This window comes from Nematolebias whitei, chromosome 12 (assembly GCF_014905685.2).
Source record: "Nematolebias whitei isolate Nwh7 chromosome 12, NemWhi1, whole genome shotgun sequence".
In the NCBI taxonomy this organism is placed as follows: Eukaryota; Metazoa; Chordata; class Actinopteri; order Cyprinodontiformes; family Rivulidae; genus Nematolebias; species Nematolebias whitei.
In genome coordinates, this window is record NC_056509.1 from 3,312,786 (window position 1) to 3,328,473 (window position 15,688).

Below are 15,688 nucleotides of genomic sequence, written 5' to 3' on the forward strand. Positions count from 1 at the left end.
ATAATCTGGCAGGGAATGAGTGAGGGCTTGGAGCTTAAATAGAGCAGATGATAGGTGGATGGCATGAACACTGATGCTGATTGAGCAAAGTGGGCGTGGTAATGACAGGAGCAAGAAGACAGAACACGATTACTAGAAACATGACAGGAGGGGCTTACTTAATTACTTGCTTTACTTACTTTACTTTATTGTCATTGCCATAATAACAACAGTTATGGATAGCAACAAAACTTTGATGGACAATCATACACCTATACAAAAAAAAATAGCACATTGTGGTGTGAAAGAACTTTGCAGGTTCTGATGATCAGTGCAAATATAAATAATAATACAGCATATAAGGGCAGGATAGAAGAAGGGAAAACTGAAGACAGCCTGATGTTGAAGGGGCAGTAGTTGGTTGTTCAGCAATGCAATATCCATTTCACAGTTATTGTCATGATGAGATTTGAGATGTAAGAATAATGGACGGGATCACAGAGAGATGCTGTTCGTTTAACAGTCACACAGCCTGTGGGTACAGACTGTGAGTCATTCTGGTGGTCCTGGCACCTATAGACCGGTACCTTCTGCCTGAGGGTAACAGATGGAATAAGCCATGTGCAGGATGGTACCTATCCTGCAGGATGTTGTTGACTAGTCTCAGACAACGGGTTGTATAGATAGTTCTGATCTCCGGGAGGATAATCCCGATGATCTTTCCAGCTGTTTTAACCACCCGCTGGAGAACCACACTGGGAATACATAGGTTAATACTCTTCCAATAGCACAGTTATAGAGGTTGATCATATGCTGCTGAGAGTGAGGCAGGGGACAGAGGGCGTGATCATCACACCATCAGCGCAACAATTGAGAGGGGAGTAAAGGAAGCTCTTTTCTTTGTAAATCTTTGTGAAGAGAAACCGTCCATCATTAAACAGGCGCGGAGGCCTCCGTGTCCAACTGTCCCCTCTTACAATGTTGTTATTGCTAGTATCACTCAGTCCTTTGTGAATAGCAAGCGGCCATTGGGGCACTAACGATCAATGGTTCGGGCACTAACGATCAATTGTTAGTGAGACGGAGCTATTTACAAGACTGAGTTTGTTGCAGCTCCCCAGAATGAAGAAAAAGACAAATCAATCAACCTTTATTTCTACAGGTAAATCCCATTGAGCCTCGAGGACTCATTTACAAGAGAGACCTGATTTCAACAAAGAAAGATGACAACAATGGACAACAGCAACAACAATAAACAGTTATAAAAAGTCATACTGCAGGGTTTTTTTTTTTTCTGGAATCTGAAATCTGTTTTCAAATGTTTCAAATGTTTTAACAAAGAAGATTCCGCCCAGAGGACCTGACTTAACCTTGTTAGATTGGAAAAGAAATGTTTCTCCTCAGCATGTACTTTCAGCAGATATTCCTTCTGCTGTTTCTATCTCACTACTGGGTTTTCAAAATGAAAACCTGGGTGTTGTCAAAAGATGTCTCACATTCAATTAGGACAACAATAAGAACTTAAATTAGTATTTTTAGTATTCAAAACAAGCTGCAAACAAACTCTATAGAATAATTTACCTCCTGGCCAGTAAGGCGCTCATCTCCTCCATAAGTCCTCCTCCTCCAGGCAGAGGCCCGTTCCCTCTGACCTCTGATTTGGCTGCAGCCAGAGCCGCTCCTGCATCCTCATTCTGAAGGGGAGAGAAAAGTTGTATGTGGTGTTGCAAAACACATCATGATTGGCTGCTGGAATGAAAGGTGTACTGTACTGGTCAGTGAGTATGCATATAGGTGTGTTCATTTATCTGTTAATAAAATCTCTTGTGAACCAGTTAACAAAGTTTAATTAAAATTTTTGAACGGAATCTTTGAATGTTTTTTTTTTTTTTTAACAACTGATTACCTTTCAGAGTTAATCTGAGCCAAGATGGCTGCCACAGCTAAATGACTTCAGCAAATACAAAACTGGATATCACTCACCCAGTTTTACACATATTGAAGTAAAATTACCAGATAGATCTTTGTTTAAACCTTAATATGCAAGGCAGCAGGCAAAATTTATGTTTTAGAAATGCTACCTTCGAAAAGTTAATTTTAACAATTTGATCTTGTTAATTTTATTCATAAAAAGTCACAATTATTTAAACACACATCTGTGTTTTCCTGTTTGGTTGACTTGTTTTATTTTTATTCGTTTGATTAGTGGTTGATTTGTATCTTTTGGTCAAATACACAGCTAACTTGTGTTTTTGTTGTTGTTGTCATATTTAAGGTTATGGCTTGCCATATGAAATGAATAAATTTACAATAAATAAATAAAAAAAGGTTGGCGTGTGTGTTATTTATTTATTTTTAGTTCTGTAGTTGACTTTTGTTAGTTTGGTCCGATTTGTGGTAGACTTGTATTTTTTTATCAGATATTTGGTTAAATTGAGTTGAAAAGGAGGCGTCGTGGATGCAGAGCAGGAGAAAAGAAGAGGAAAAGGAGAATGAAGTTCAAACCATCTCTTCCATCGATCATGATGGGCAATGTGAGATCGATGGGAAACAAGTTGGATGAACTTCAAGCAATAACAAAGACCCATCCAGAGTATCGGGAATGCAGTGTTATGTGTTTCACTGAGACATGGCTGCAGGATCATATCCCTGACTCCAGCGTTTCTCTGCCAGGCTTTCTGACCATACGAGCAGATAGAGATTTAAAGAGGAGTGGCAAAAGCAAAGGAGGTGGGTTGGCAGTGCTTGTGAACAACAGATGGTGTAATCCTGGACATGTTACTGTGAAGTGTCGTCTCTGCAGTCCAGATATTGAGCTGTTAGCAGTAATCTGTCGTCCATATTATTTGCCAAGAGAGTTCACCAGTGTTATTTTGGCAACTGTTTACATTCCACCCAATGCTGTTGCCGAGACTGCGTGTGATGTCATCAGCTCCGAGGTTGCTAAGCTACAGACACAACACCCTAGTGCGTTTGTTGCAATATCTGGGGATTTTAATCATGTCTCACTCTCTGCTACACTTCCGACATTCCAACAGTTTGTCAGCTGCTCTACCAGAGAAAACAAAACGCTGGACTTGTTTTATGCAAATGTCAAGGATTCATACATCGTTAAAGCAAGACCCCCTCTTGGCAAATCAGATCACAATCTTGTGTTTCTCTGCTCAAAATATAAACCCCTTGTTCGGAGACTACCTGTAATAAAGAGAACAGTGAGAAAATGGTCAACGGAAGCTGAAGAAGCCCTGCGGGGTTGTTTTGAGGCTACAGACTGGGATGCACTGTGCCAGCCACATGGAGAGGACATCGATGCCATGACTGAGTGTGTGACCGATAGGGGTGTAACGGTACACGTGGGTGTATTGAACCGTTTCAGTACGGCATGTTCGATTTGGTCCACGTGTGTACCGTTTCGGTTATTTTTTCACTCATTAAATTTTATTAACGAGAGATTATGCACCACAGAACTAAAGTTCCTAAGCGTGTTTCAGCACAGCGCTATAGACTTGCAGCACGCAAAACATTAGCAGCCTAGCATCTCGTTGTGGTCTCCTGTTTGAGAACATTATGGCTTTCTTGTTAAAAGACAAGTGTAAATCCAAAGCTGTGTGTCGATGTTGTTTCATGGAGATTGGATCTGCAGCAGGCAACACGTCTAACTTGTTAATGCACTTGAAACAACATCATCTGAAAATTAACGTCTCTTGTACAAGCAAGAAAAGCAGCTTGTTGCAAAGAGTGATAGCAGCAACATTTAAACAACCTTTATCAGGTAATTCAGATCGGTCCCAAGCAATAACACAAACTGTAGGAGTTTTTAAAGCTCTGGATCTATGTCCGTATTGTGTTATTGATGAGCTGGCTTTAAAGTTATTGAGCCCTGTTACGACATCCCATCACGTCAACAGTCAAAAAGTTGTAGCAGCACTTTATGAAAAAGCAAAAACTGATTGTCAACAAGCCCTGGGTCCCAGATTAAAGCCCTGCCCTGATGATGATGACCGAGTGATTCAACCACCTCATAACAAATGATGACCGTTCAAGAAGAGGTATTGTTATTTTATTATTATGATCTAATTAACTTTTTTAAATTTAAAATTATAATCTTATTAACTCATTTTTTACCTCCGTTTTATTTCCAGTCTGGGACAGAGATAGCAGCTGAGTCTTCTTCCTCTTCAGGGAAATCCACCAGAGATCGCCTCCAGCTAAGAAGTCTGTGATGACTGAACTCTGAACTTTTCCAGGGACAGATGGGAGCAGGTCCAAGAGGTTGTGAGTAATGATGAGGCCAGACACAGCCACACTGTAAAATTACAAAGCTCTACCTCTTTATTCCTGCTACCTGTTGTTAGTGAGAGGTTTTCTCCACCGCTGGATATAATGTCACTGCAACTAGACCTATGCTTTTGGAAGAAAATGTGGACAAGTTGGTCTTTTTGGACAAAAACTTAAAACTTGATTAGTTAGAGCAAGGAGTGATTTATAGATGAACATGAACCAGTGTGAGAGCCTTCGTGTAGATAATGATGACCAACTGATCAAGGAGTACAGGGTGCAGTAATGGGTACAGTAGTTACAACCAGTTATGAATCTTGGCGCACCATGGTAGACACCATCCAACATCTGCAAGGAGTTGGCAGGGGCAATCATGTAAATCTGTGTTGTTCAACCTTTTTTGAGCCAAGGCACATTTTTTAACTGAAAAACATCAAAAGGCACACCAATCGCCCAAAATGTAAATAAATGAAACTCTGACCTTTGATGGGTGCTTAGCACCCAGTGCTGATGATGACTCTTGGTTCAAAGGACACAATGTCCATTGGCATCAGAGGCATTTGTAATGTGTAGAGGACCCACTGTTGAGGAGGGGGGGTCTGGGGGTCCCTCCCTAGAAAATTTGGAATAAAGTAGATGCCATTTCCTGCATTCTGGTGTATTTCAACAGGTTAAACATCTGTGTTTACCTATATAAGCAAACACTTGATTCAATGACTATTTTAGAGAGCATGGCACAACAAGAAGCTAATATTAAGCTAATATTACTACCTGTGAAATACTTATTTATACTAATTCATTCTACTTGTACACTTATATACCAGTTTTTAGAAGTTTTGATATTGACTCTGTGCCTGACTCCGCACGATTTATGCGTGTGAACTATAGCCGAACCGAACTGATGAGAATAGGAGCGGATTTGCCACGAAATATAGCAGAAATCAGCAACAAACTCAAAACTACGCTCGGCAGAATGCAGATCTTAAAGTCATCTACCTGGAAGCTGCAGCAGAGGCGTTCCAGTGGGCAGAAGAGGAAGCGCTGCTTCCGGCTTAAGAGGAGAGGATGCCGGGCGGAGGTTATGGTGAGGCTACGAGCTAACGCTAAAGCCGGTAAACTCCCCATGCCGTCTCTCTTTCTGTCGAATGTCTGCTCGTTGGACAACAAGATGGATTTACTTCGTCTGAGAGCGGGCGCCTCAGAAGAGATGAAGAAGTGTGCGGTGCTTTGCCTCACAGAATCGTGGATTACAAGCAAAACACCGGATACAGTCTTCCAGCTGGATGACAGACTTTTTTTTTCAGCGGACCACGCATAAATCGCGCGGAGTCAGGCACAGAGTCAATATCAAAACTTCTAAAAACTGGTATATAAGTGTACAAGTAGAATGAATTAGTATAAATAAGTATTTCACAGGTAGTAATATTAGCTTAATATTAGCTTCTTGTTGTGCCATGCTCTCTAAAATAGTCATTGAATCAAGTGTTTGCTTATATAGGTAAACACAGATGTTTAACCTGTTGAAATACACCAGAATGCAGGAAATGGCATCTACTTTATTCCAAATTTTCTAGGGAGGGACCCCCAGACCCCCCCTCCTCAACAGTGGGTCCTCTACACATTACAAATGCCTCTGATGCCAATGGACATTGTGTCCTTTGAACCAAGAGTCATCATCAGCACTGGGTGCTAAGCACCCATCAAAGGTCAGAGTTTCATTTATTTACATTTTGGGCGATTGGTGTGCCTTTTGATGTTTTTCAGTTAAAAAATGTGCCTTGGCTCAAAAAAGGTTGAACAACACAGATTTACATGATTGCCCCTGCCAACTCCTTGCAGATGTTGGATGGTGTCTACCATGGTGCGCCAAGATTCATAACTGGTTGTAACTACCGTACCCATTACTGCACCCTGTACTCCTTGATCAGTTGGTCATCATTATCTACACGAAGGCTCTCACACTGGTTCATGTTCATCTATAAATCACTCCTTGATCTGCTACCTTCTTATATCTCCTCCTACACGTCACGTTGTCAATGCAGTTACGACATGCACTCTCAGGCCTTCATTACCTGCAGCGTCCCCTGAGAGCGGACTGAACTTGGCAAAAAGGTCTTTTCCTACTCTGCTCCTGTAACATCTTGTAAAAAGATCTGAAGCTTTAAGGGATTTTAAACACTGATAAGGTCAATAGACAAATCAAAGCAAATGTGTTCTTGTTTTTAGTGTTTACCATGTTTTATAAGGCACCTTGATTTATTGTTTTATAACACTGCTTTTATTTTAATTGCATTTTATTGTTGTTTATTGTTGTCTGTTTATTGTTGTCTGTACCTTATAAAACATGTCTCTCTTGAAATGAGTCCCCGTGACTCAGTGAGACTAACTTGTATCAATAAAGGTTGAATGAATGAATAAAAAGCGATAAATGAGGAAGAGAAATAAATCCAAAAAGAAAGTGTATCTGGGTGTTAATGGCTGCTTGTAAGATGACATTTTACTTTTCTGTTTATTTACTATTTCTCTTTTTTGTAACCTTGGAGAGGAGGTGGTTATAACCCTGCAAAACCATGATTTAATGTAACCTAAACTTTGTTCCCATTGTTTGAAAATGAAATGAGGTGTAACTTATCTGCTATGAATCATCATCACAAGAGTTTATAAGAATCACTCGCACTCACAAGTAGTGGTGTTTTGCTATTGGACATTGATAGCAGATCACCTCCTGTAGCACGTGGTTCATTTAGGCCCAGGGGTGACGGGACGTTTAGAGCACCAGCATTTATTTTACTTACATTTATTTAATATCTAACTTTTAGAGGAGCAGTAGAGAATAGATGTTGCTGAGGACACTTGTGGATTATATTACCCCTTTGATTTTTAAATTTTCATTTTCTATATAGTTCATACACTGAATGTAAGTTTTTAAGTGCACAGCACCTTTTTATATTATCCACTTTAATAAAGTTTTGCTCCCGCGTGATTCTTAATTGTTGGTACGTTGCTTTTAATATTTTTCTCATGGGTTCTTTATGTACCATAAATGGCACGTGTTGAGTTGGACCTTAGGGCTTAAGTGTGACCCCCCACACCTGTCTGCTACTAAAAGCCCACTGTGGGGGAGTGTGAGGAACACAACCAGGATATTCCTGGAGGTGTAAGTTAACGCCACCACGGGAGTCATTGGAATGTTCTTCGGCTCATTTACCAATAGATCTGCGGCTTCTTCACCTCTTCTCATCACGGCAGATTACTGGTTAAAATCCTATTTGTCCAGAGGGCCTGCAAGGATCAACTTGATCATGATCTATAATTAATCCAAACTCAACCAGTGATTTCTCCTGTCACTGAGACTGTTCCGGGAGGACCAAGGTCTGCTTCCACCTAAAGTCAGCGGACCTCAGACCTTCTAGAACAGGCTGAATTCTGGTTGACAGATGCGAGGTTGTTGTTTTTTGTCACAATATATTTGTACTGTAGCAGCAGTGGAGTGTTCAGCAGACACCTTTAGCTTTATAAAAGATGCTCCTGTGAGCTTGAGCTAAGATAAAACGGTGACCGTGTGTGAACATGGTTTCATGTTCGAGTAATAGAAATTGGTTGAGCCATTGCATGGTGCTGTAGTGCGATGGCTGCGTATGGTTAACGGTTTGTGCCAATGTGCTTTGCGTGAAACCAAAGACACAAAGCTACAAAAAGTGTGTGACCATGTCAATACTAACTGGGTTTAGAGGGTGTAAACTGTCATATGGGTCAGGTCAGAGCATAGGCGTCACAACCATTATATGTGAAGGGGACGTGTCCCCCCCACATTTAAAAAACTTTTATTTGGACCCCCCATATTTACCATGAAACATCAGTTCAGTTGGCGCTGTTCCTATTTCTTCGTGAACGCATCCACTCCACTTGATTATTGGGAGAATGCTCTAACCACTAAAAGTCCACTACTGGTTTTCCTGGTTACCTACAACTCTCCAGCAGCGTTTCTCCTCTGCGTCTCCTGCGTTGGCAGGACACACACACAGGTGGAGGAGGTGGAGACATCTCTGTGTTGCTCGCCAGCTTAGTGCTGGCAGTTGTTGACCAGGAGGGTTAGGATCATAAACAGCTATACATGGTTAGGATGCTTTGAGAGAAGTGGAGCACCATGTTTGTAGCATCTTAGATTAGCGCTAAGCTAACTGTGTGACGCTGTCAGACGCTGCAGGTGTAAGAGACGCTGTGTGTTCAGGTGCATTAAAGTTGAAATGTCTTTAAACCCCACACCTTATTGTCCTCAAGCTTCATGAGAAACATCATTTAAACGAGTAGTGTTGAACACAAGTAAAATGTGCACTGGTAATACTGTTTTTTATTTAATTTCTCTAAATAGTGCCGACATGATGCTGTGTGTTAAAGCTCATTAAAGCTGAAATGTCTTTAAAATCCACAGCTGAATTTAGACAAACTTAATGAAAAACATGATTTAAATGTATGGAATTAAAGGAAATCTAGGTAAAATGTTGCTTTTTTGTTCACTAGTGTACACTTTTTTTGCATACTGGGGATGTGTGTGCATGTTCGTGCACGGACACACACCAAAAGTGTGTCCCCCCACATTACAGATAGTTCTGACGCCAATGGGTCAGAGACATCAGTCAGTGCAACGCTCACCCTTGGCACTTTCCGTAGTTTGGCTCCAGCGAGGGCGGCAGCCAGGCCTGAGGAGGGGTGGTCCTCTGTAGGAGAGAACAGTCCAACAGGAAGTGGGGGTGCTGGAGGTGGTGGCGGGGCTCCGGGTGGAGGGGCTGGACCTGGTGGTGAAGGGGGTGTTCCGTTTGGAGTCAAGGTAGGAGGGAGTGGAGGAGGCGGCGGAGGAGGAGGATGGCCGGCTGAAGCAGTTGGGGTAACAGCCGGCGTGGCAGTTGCAGATGTCACAGTGGTGCTGGGGGGCAGGGGTGGAGGTGGGGGAGGGATGGGAGCGGTCAATGCCGGGCTCTGCACCACATCTGTTGGGTGAAAGAATAAAAAGTGGGAAATGGGTGAAGTGACGGACAAGTGAAGAAAATGTGATTAAATTGGTATTTTAAAGGAAACCACAACAAAAACATGGGCGGGCCCCGGAGGCCATCTTAGCACCAGCAAACTGGTTTTATCCACTATGGAGTGAGCTGATGTGGGAATCAGTTTGTTTGGTGGCTCCTCAGACTGAAGAATTCCTTGGGATGAAGGACAAAACGTCTCAGCAAAAAAATAAACCATCCAGATGACCTGAATGAACATTGTTGGATTTGTAATCTAGATCATTGAGCATGAACTTTGGTGAACAACTAAAACTGTTTGTACTTCCAGAAAAACAACTAAAACTGTTTGTACTTCCATAAAAACAAGAAAAACTGTTTGTACTTCCATAAAAACAAGAAAAACTCTTTGTACTTCCATAAAAACAACAATAAATAAAGCTGCAAGCAGCATTGAAGGCCCTCGCAGCAAAGCGCCGCTCCGGCCTTATGGCGACCGCGTGAGCTTCAGCTACTCTGCCCAGTCACCATCGCGAACGTTCTCGTGTCTATCCCGCAGTCGTTCACCAGTGTGCGCATTTACCAAATCTTCGACATCACCTGCAACCGCGGGAGCTCCAGCAACGCCTCCCAGTCGCCATCGTGAACACTCTCATGTCATTCCCACATGTGTCCACCAGGGTGCGCATATGCCGAATATTTGCAATTACCTTCCGCCCATATCAGTATGAGTCCAGCTGCAAGCCTTACAAGTTTGGCTAAAATTCGACCTGCCAGACAAGAGTTATTGTCACTTCCTGTTTTGTCGCGAATGTAAAGGACTTCGTTTAGGCTTTTCAACATGTCATATGTGGAAATCCACAGTTAGCAAATATGGTTTCAGTCTTATATCTTACACAGTGCCAAGCTGGAAGAGTCACCCAATAATCATCAGTTTCTTCTCTGAGTAGGCTGGGCTTAAATCAAGTCATGAATCAACAATACCAATGTGTCTAGAAATGCTCACTGATCATGTACAATAAATCCAGTACAGATCAGATAATGTATCAGTGAGATATAACTTTTGTATCAATCTAGGAGGTGTACTGGAGACATATGTTAAACCATAATATCAATGTGTGTAGAAGTGCTCACAGATGACGCACAATAAATGTGGCACATATCGGATGATGTATCATTGAGATATAACTGTTGGAATAATCTAGGGGGCGCATTTGAGTCAAATGTTAAAGAACAATACCAATGTGTCTATAAGTGCTCACTGATCATGCACAATAAATCTGGTACATATTGGATGATATTTCACTGAGATATAACTGTTGGAATAATCTAGGGGGCGTACTGGAGTCATATGTTAAACCACAATATCAATGTGTCTAGAAGTGCTCACTGATTACGCACAATAAATCTGGTTCAGATCGGATTATGTATCACTGAGATATAACTATAGAAATAATGTAGAGGGCGCTTTGGAGGCTACTGGCCACTTATCATGTATTCTTGTTCAAAGGGGTGGATAATGATCGATCATAGTGATTTTGGTGCACCTCGGCTCAAATCTGTGCAATTTAGAGCCAAATGTATTGCAATGGCGTGACTTCTTAATTCGCCATGCCGCCACGCCCACATCCTCCAGCTAAAACTGTTTGTAATTTAAATCAAGTCAGATTACCTTGTTATATGTATTCTACAACAGGATCATCCTGATTAGGTCCAGGGTGTCAGAGAGGGAGATTTACAAGTTAAAAAAAGTGACTTCCTGTTCTGAGGGGGAGGGGCTTTGATCACCTCAGAATATGACAATAGTGGATCATCGGGCATCCAACAGGGATGAGTCATGCCAAGTTTGGTGCAATTCGGTCTTTCTTTGTGAAAATTATAGCATTTGTAAATTTATGGAGTGAAGCGCAACTTTGAGGTCTGGCCATGCCCCTTTAACATATACAAAACCGAAAGCTTTTGATAACTTTTACTCCCCAACATGTTAAGGACATATTAACCAAGTTTGAAGGCAATCACTCAAAATCCCTACGAGTTGGTTAAAATTTGCCATTAGAAACGCCCAAAAATGACCATTTGACCCAAAATGGCCAACTTCCTGTTGAGTTTGGACCAGGGCTCCAAGAGACTTTTTCATAGGTCCTGAGAAGATACAGATGTTCACTGAGTTTCAGAAGTATAGGTCAAAAAATGGCTTGGGGCTGAGATTTTAAAAAAATTGTAGGGGGCGCTGTGGAGGCTATTGGGCAATTATCATGGCTTCCTGTTCAAGGGGTGGATAATGATCGATCATACTGATTTTGGTGCATCTCAATTCAAAACGGTGGAATTTAGAGCCAAATGTATGGCGACGGCGTTACGTCTTACTTCGCCACGCTGCGCTGCCCACATGCTCCACCCCAAACTGTCATTGTTGGAAAGCAAGTTACACCAACATGTCTTCGGTCACTGGACACACTACCATGCTGATCAGGTAACAGGGGTCAGATAGGGATCGTTCACCGTAAAACTTTACACTTCCTGTTGTCAGGGGGCGTGGCTTAAGTTATGTCATGACTTGACCATTCAGTCTTGCAGGGAACTGGCTGTGGATCAATCACTGAAGGTTGGATGTCTCATGCAGTTTTCGTGTAGGAGCTATTAGAGTTTCGTTTTTCATGGCGAGATGTCAAACTGTGAGGTCTGGCCCCGCCCCTTCAGCATGCTCCAAAATGTACCGTTTAGATAATTGTGCGTCCCCCATGCCTTTTGACCAACATGGCCCAGTTTGAAACCGATTGGGCAAAATCCCTAGGAGTTCGTTCAAATGCGGATGCTGTAAACTGCCAAAAAGATGTTAAAATTGGGACGGCATTCCAAAATGGCCGCCTTCCTGTTTATCGTACAACGACGGTGCCAGAGGGTTTTCTGTGCATCTTGGGTACCAAATATCATGTTTCTATGACAAACTAAGGTTAATGCGGAGGGTAATTTTATAATTTCCAGGTGGCGATCTTGAGACGTTTCTGTTGCAATTTTTGCCACACTCTTAAAATACGGAATTTTCACCAGTCCTGATGCATCCACCAAATTTGGTGACTTTTGGGATATGTTAAGGCCCCAAAAGGCCAATTCGTTTGACGGAACAATTGTATCTCGGGCCTGAACAGAGCGATTACAATAGGCCTTCTCAGCGCTTAGCTGCTCGGGCCTAAATAAAAATAATTTTAAATTAAATAGTCATTATTTATTTTCCAAAGTGACTGGGAGTCGCAGCAGAGGGATGAAAGAGCCGCATGCGGCTCCGGAGCTGCGGGTTGCCAACCCCTGAGTTAGACGGATGGGCCATGCAGAACCACAGATCAAGTAATATTCACTAATCAATAAGGCAGATCTTTAAAGAGCAAGCACAGAAACAGGAACGGACGTTATGACAGTGGCAGCTCTGTGAACACTCTGCTGTCAGAGGACAAGTCAACACCACCAGGACCGAGGTATTTGTTCTTCAGAAAGGTGAAACTTGTTCGATGGGACAAACACACGTTCAGCAGAGTTTACCTTCACCCTGTTAGTGTGAGCCGAAGGCAGAGACAGACAGAAGGAGGAAGAAAGCAGAATCCAGACTGGAGGCCTTACCCTGGGGCTGGGGCTGACAGGAGGAGGTCCCCTGAGCTGAATGGGGCTCTGGACCTGCGGCCGTGCCTGGCTCCCCTGGCCCCGAGAGGCCCAGACCCAAGGGGAGAAAGAGGTGCTCAGCAGAGGCAGAGGTGGCAGCAGCTGTGGCAGCAGGGGGTGCTGTGGAGGGAGAGGGCACACCAGGAGCCTGAGATGAGGAGGGGGGAGACGAGACAGACGAGGGAAACGGAGGGAGAGCCATGGGAAAGGGAAGCGGGGGAGGGGTGGGTGGGGGAGGTGGTGTTGGGCAGGTGATGCCAAGAGGGGTGTGGTTGTGTGGGATGGTGATGGGTGAAGGTGCAGGGAACATCGGGGGCCCATTGGGTGATGGCGATGGGGGTTTTTGGCTGAGTGGCGATGATGTGGCCATGGGGATGAGAGGCCGTGGACCTGTCGCCTTCCCTGGAGGGCTGCTTATCATGACAGGGGGTGATGGGGGCAGTGGGGTAAAGTTGGATGCTGACCAAACCACAGACTTAGGAGGAGGTGGCGTAGGGGCGGGGGCTGGAGGCGGGGCTTGAGAAAAGGCCTGCTGTCGTCTTGGAACTGTGGCATAGTGAGGCAGGACAGGGTGAAAGGCCGAACCGAGCGAGGTGGCAAAGCGGGAGGCTGACTGCCTGAGTGGTGGGGTTGGGGGTGTGGTGGAGGAAAGGGACGGCGTACTAGGAGCTGGGTAAGTGGGCGTAGATGGACATACAGGCGTGGAGGACGTCCTGCTGTACTCCTGAGGTGAGGGAGTGTAGAGTGTGCTTTCAAAGGCTGATCACAAGTCAGGCCACGGTCAATGTTATGGAGGGTCGAGAGAGGGCGGAGGAGGGAGGAGGGAAGGGAGGGAGCAGCCATTGTGCACACAGGAGGGAACAAAACAGCAGGTCAGGAGAGAGGAGGAGGGAGGAAAAGGAGGAAAAAAGAGAAGGGGGCAGATGAAGCAGGAAAAACCAGCATAGAGCGAAACCAAACTTCTTTTCCTGGTTGTGTTCTCTGTCTTAAACCTGAAATGATGCCTCTGCAGGATGTTAGTGGAACTGAGTTAGACTGAGGATAGAGCCAGAGATGAAAAGCTTTCAGTGTCCTGCTTTTTGAAAGACAAAAGACAAAGTGGACAGAGAACATTTCAGCTCGTGTTTATCCCTCCTCACACACTCAACCAACAGTCGAACCCCGTGCAAAATGCTTTACAGGCTGTTTAACAGTAGGAGGCCCAACACGCTGGCCTTGTCCACACAAACATGCCTTTGTTCCAGAACAACCTTTATTATTTTGCCATTTATTAAAATACATAAATAAAGTACATCATAAATAAAGTGCTATGTGTTGTCATCATTGTCTGTTCTCATACAATGGTGACATTAATTCTCTGGATTTAACCCATCAACCAGAGAGACACCCAGGTGGAGCAGTGGGCAGCTAAGAGCCCAGGGAACAATTGGAAGTCACACCATGACGTGGGAACGGCTGGGGATCAAGCCTGGGACTTTCGGGTCCCGAGTCGGCGGCCCTGCCTCTACCCCATCTTGGCCCCCAAATAAGACCATTTACAGAAACGTCTTCATCTTCACAGGAACTGAGAAAAAGACGATGCTGCAGCGCTGCAAGGCCTGCACCAGCAACAGGAAACAAGGCATGGTGCATGGGCAGCTTACAAGCTGGGGGCCAAATGTCCTCACGAGAAGAAGAAGACACACTTGGTCACGTTAGATTTGAACACTGGACGACATGAACAGAACAGCAACATTTAAAGGTTAAACAATTGAACCGAACTCTGATTTCCAGCTGTTGAAGAAAGCCATGTTTGGCTCCATAGCTTTCCCTCGCTGCTTCTGTTGGAGCTCTGAGTTTTATACCTCTTGAGAAATACAAGATTAATAAACACATAATGTGAGGCCACAGTAAAAAAAACTTTAAAACAAATGTTTTTAACGTATGAAAAAATATTTAAAACGTATTTTTAAGATCAAGATCTCTACTTCATCTGTCTGATTTGTTTATATTTGAACAAACATTTTTATTTTCAAATGGACATCCGACTGCTGCCATTATAAATTTGAAAGAATAAATACAATATCAAAGCAATAATTATAAGCAATAATTATGATTCCATAATAAGTTGTGAAAGACTTCAGCAGAGTAAAGGATTAATATCTTCTTTTGCATCGAAGCAAAAGTTGAAAACGCTTATAAGAAGTGGACTGACTGTTAGGCAAAGGTAGGCAACTGCCTCGGGCCTCATTGTGTTATGGTGTCCTGTTATACCTTATACACCGGCAGCAAACATATACTTTTTTTATTTGTACTTTAAAAATGTATGTAAAAAAAGTTACAGTTCAAAGTAGCTTCAAAAAGCCTTAAGTAACTTGGAACTCCCTCTATGGAGCGAGCTGTTTGTGGGATTCAGTTTGTTGGTGGCTCCTCAGATTGAAGAAGTCCTCTGGATGAAGGACAAAACGTCTCAGCAACAAAAGAAACTGGCCAGATGACCTGACTGAACATTGCTGGATTTTTACTTGGATTTCTGAGCATGAACTCTGGTAACCTGTAACTGTGTGGCAGTCTTGGTCCATGTGCAGTACACAATGTATCCAGCAGAGGGCACATGAATACTACTCTCAAGTCATGGCCGTTCACTTTTAATTCAGTTTCAATTCAATTCAGTTTATTTCTACAACACAAAGTCACAAGAGAAGTCGTCTCAGGGACTGAACAGAAACATTCATCTATAAAATAATAATGTAACAGAAACATTCATCTATAAAATAATAATTTAACAGAAACATTCA

At 43.1% G+C, this 15,688-nt stretch overlaps 1 protein-coding gene across 5 annotated transcripts in view; it reads right to left on the reverse strand.

Moving 5' to 3' along the window:
- enah (ENAH actin regulator) overlaps positions 1 to 15,688 on the reverse strand; it is a 280,348-nt gene that overhangs the window by 27,253 nt on the left and 237,407 nt on the right. For 4 of the 5 annotated variants that reach the window (XM_037685697.1, XM_037685696.1, XM_037685700.1 and 1 more), the window contains 3 exons: positions 12,873 to 13,670; positions 8,911 to 9,245; positions 1,561 to 1,673 (listed from right to left, as the gene is read on the reverse strand). In XM_037685697.1, coding sequence (XP_037541625.1) covers positions 1,561 to 1,673; positions 8,911 to 9,245; positions 12,873 to 13,670 — 1,246 coding nt within the window. The remainder of the gene's footprint in view (positions 1 to 1,560; positions 1,674 to 8,910; positions 9,246 to 12,872; positions 13,671 to 15,688) is intronic. The other variant, XM_037685699.1, reaches the window with a different exon arrangement.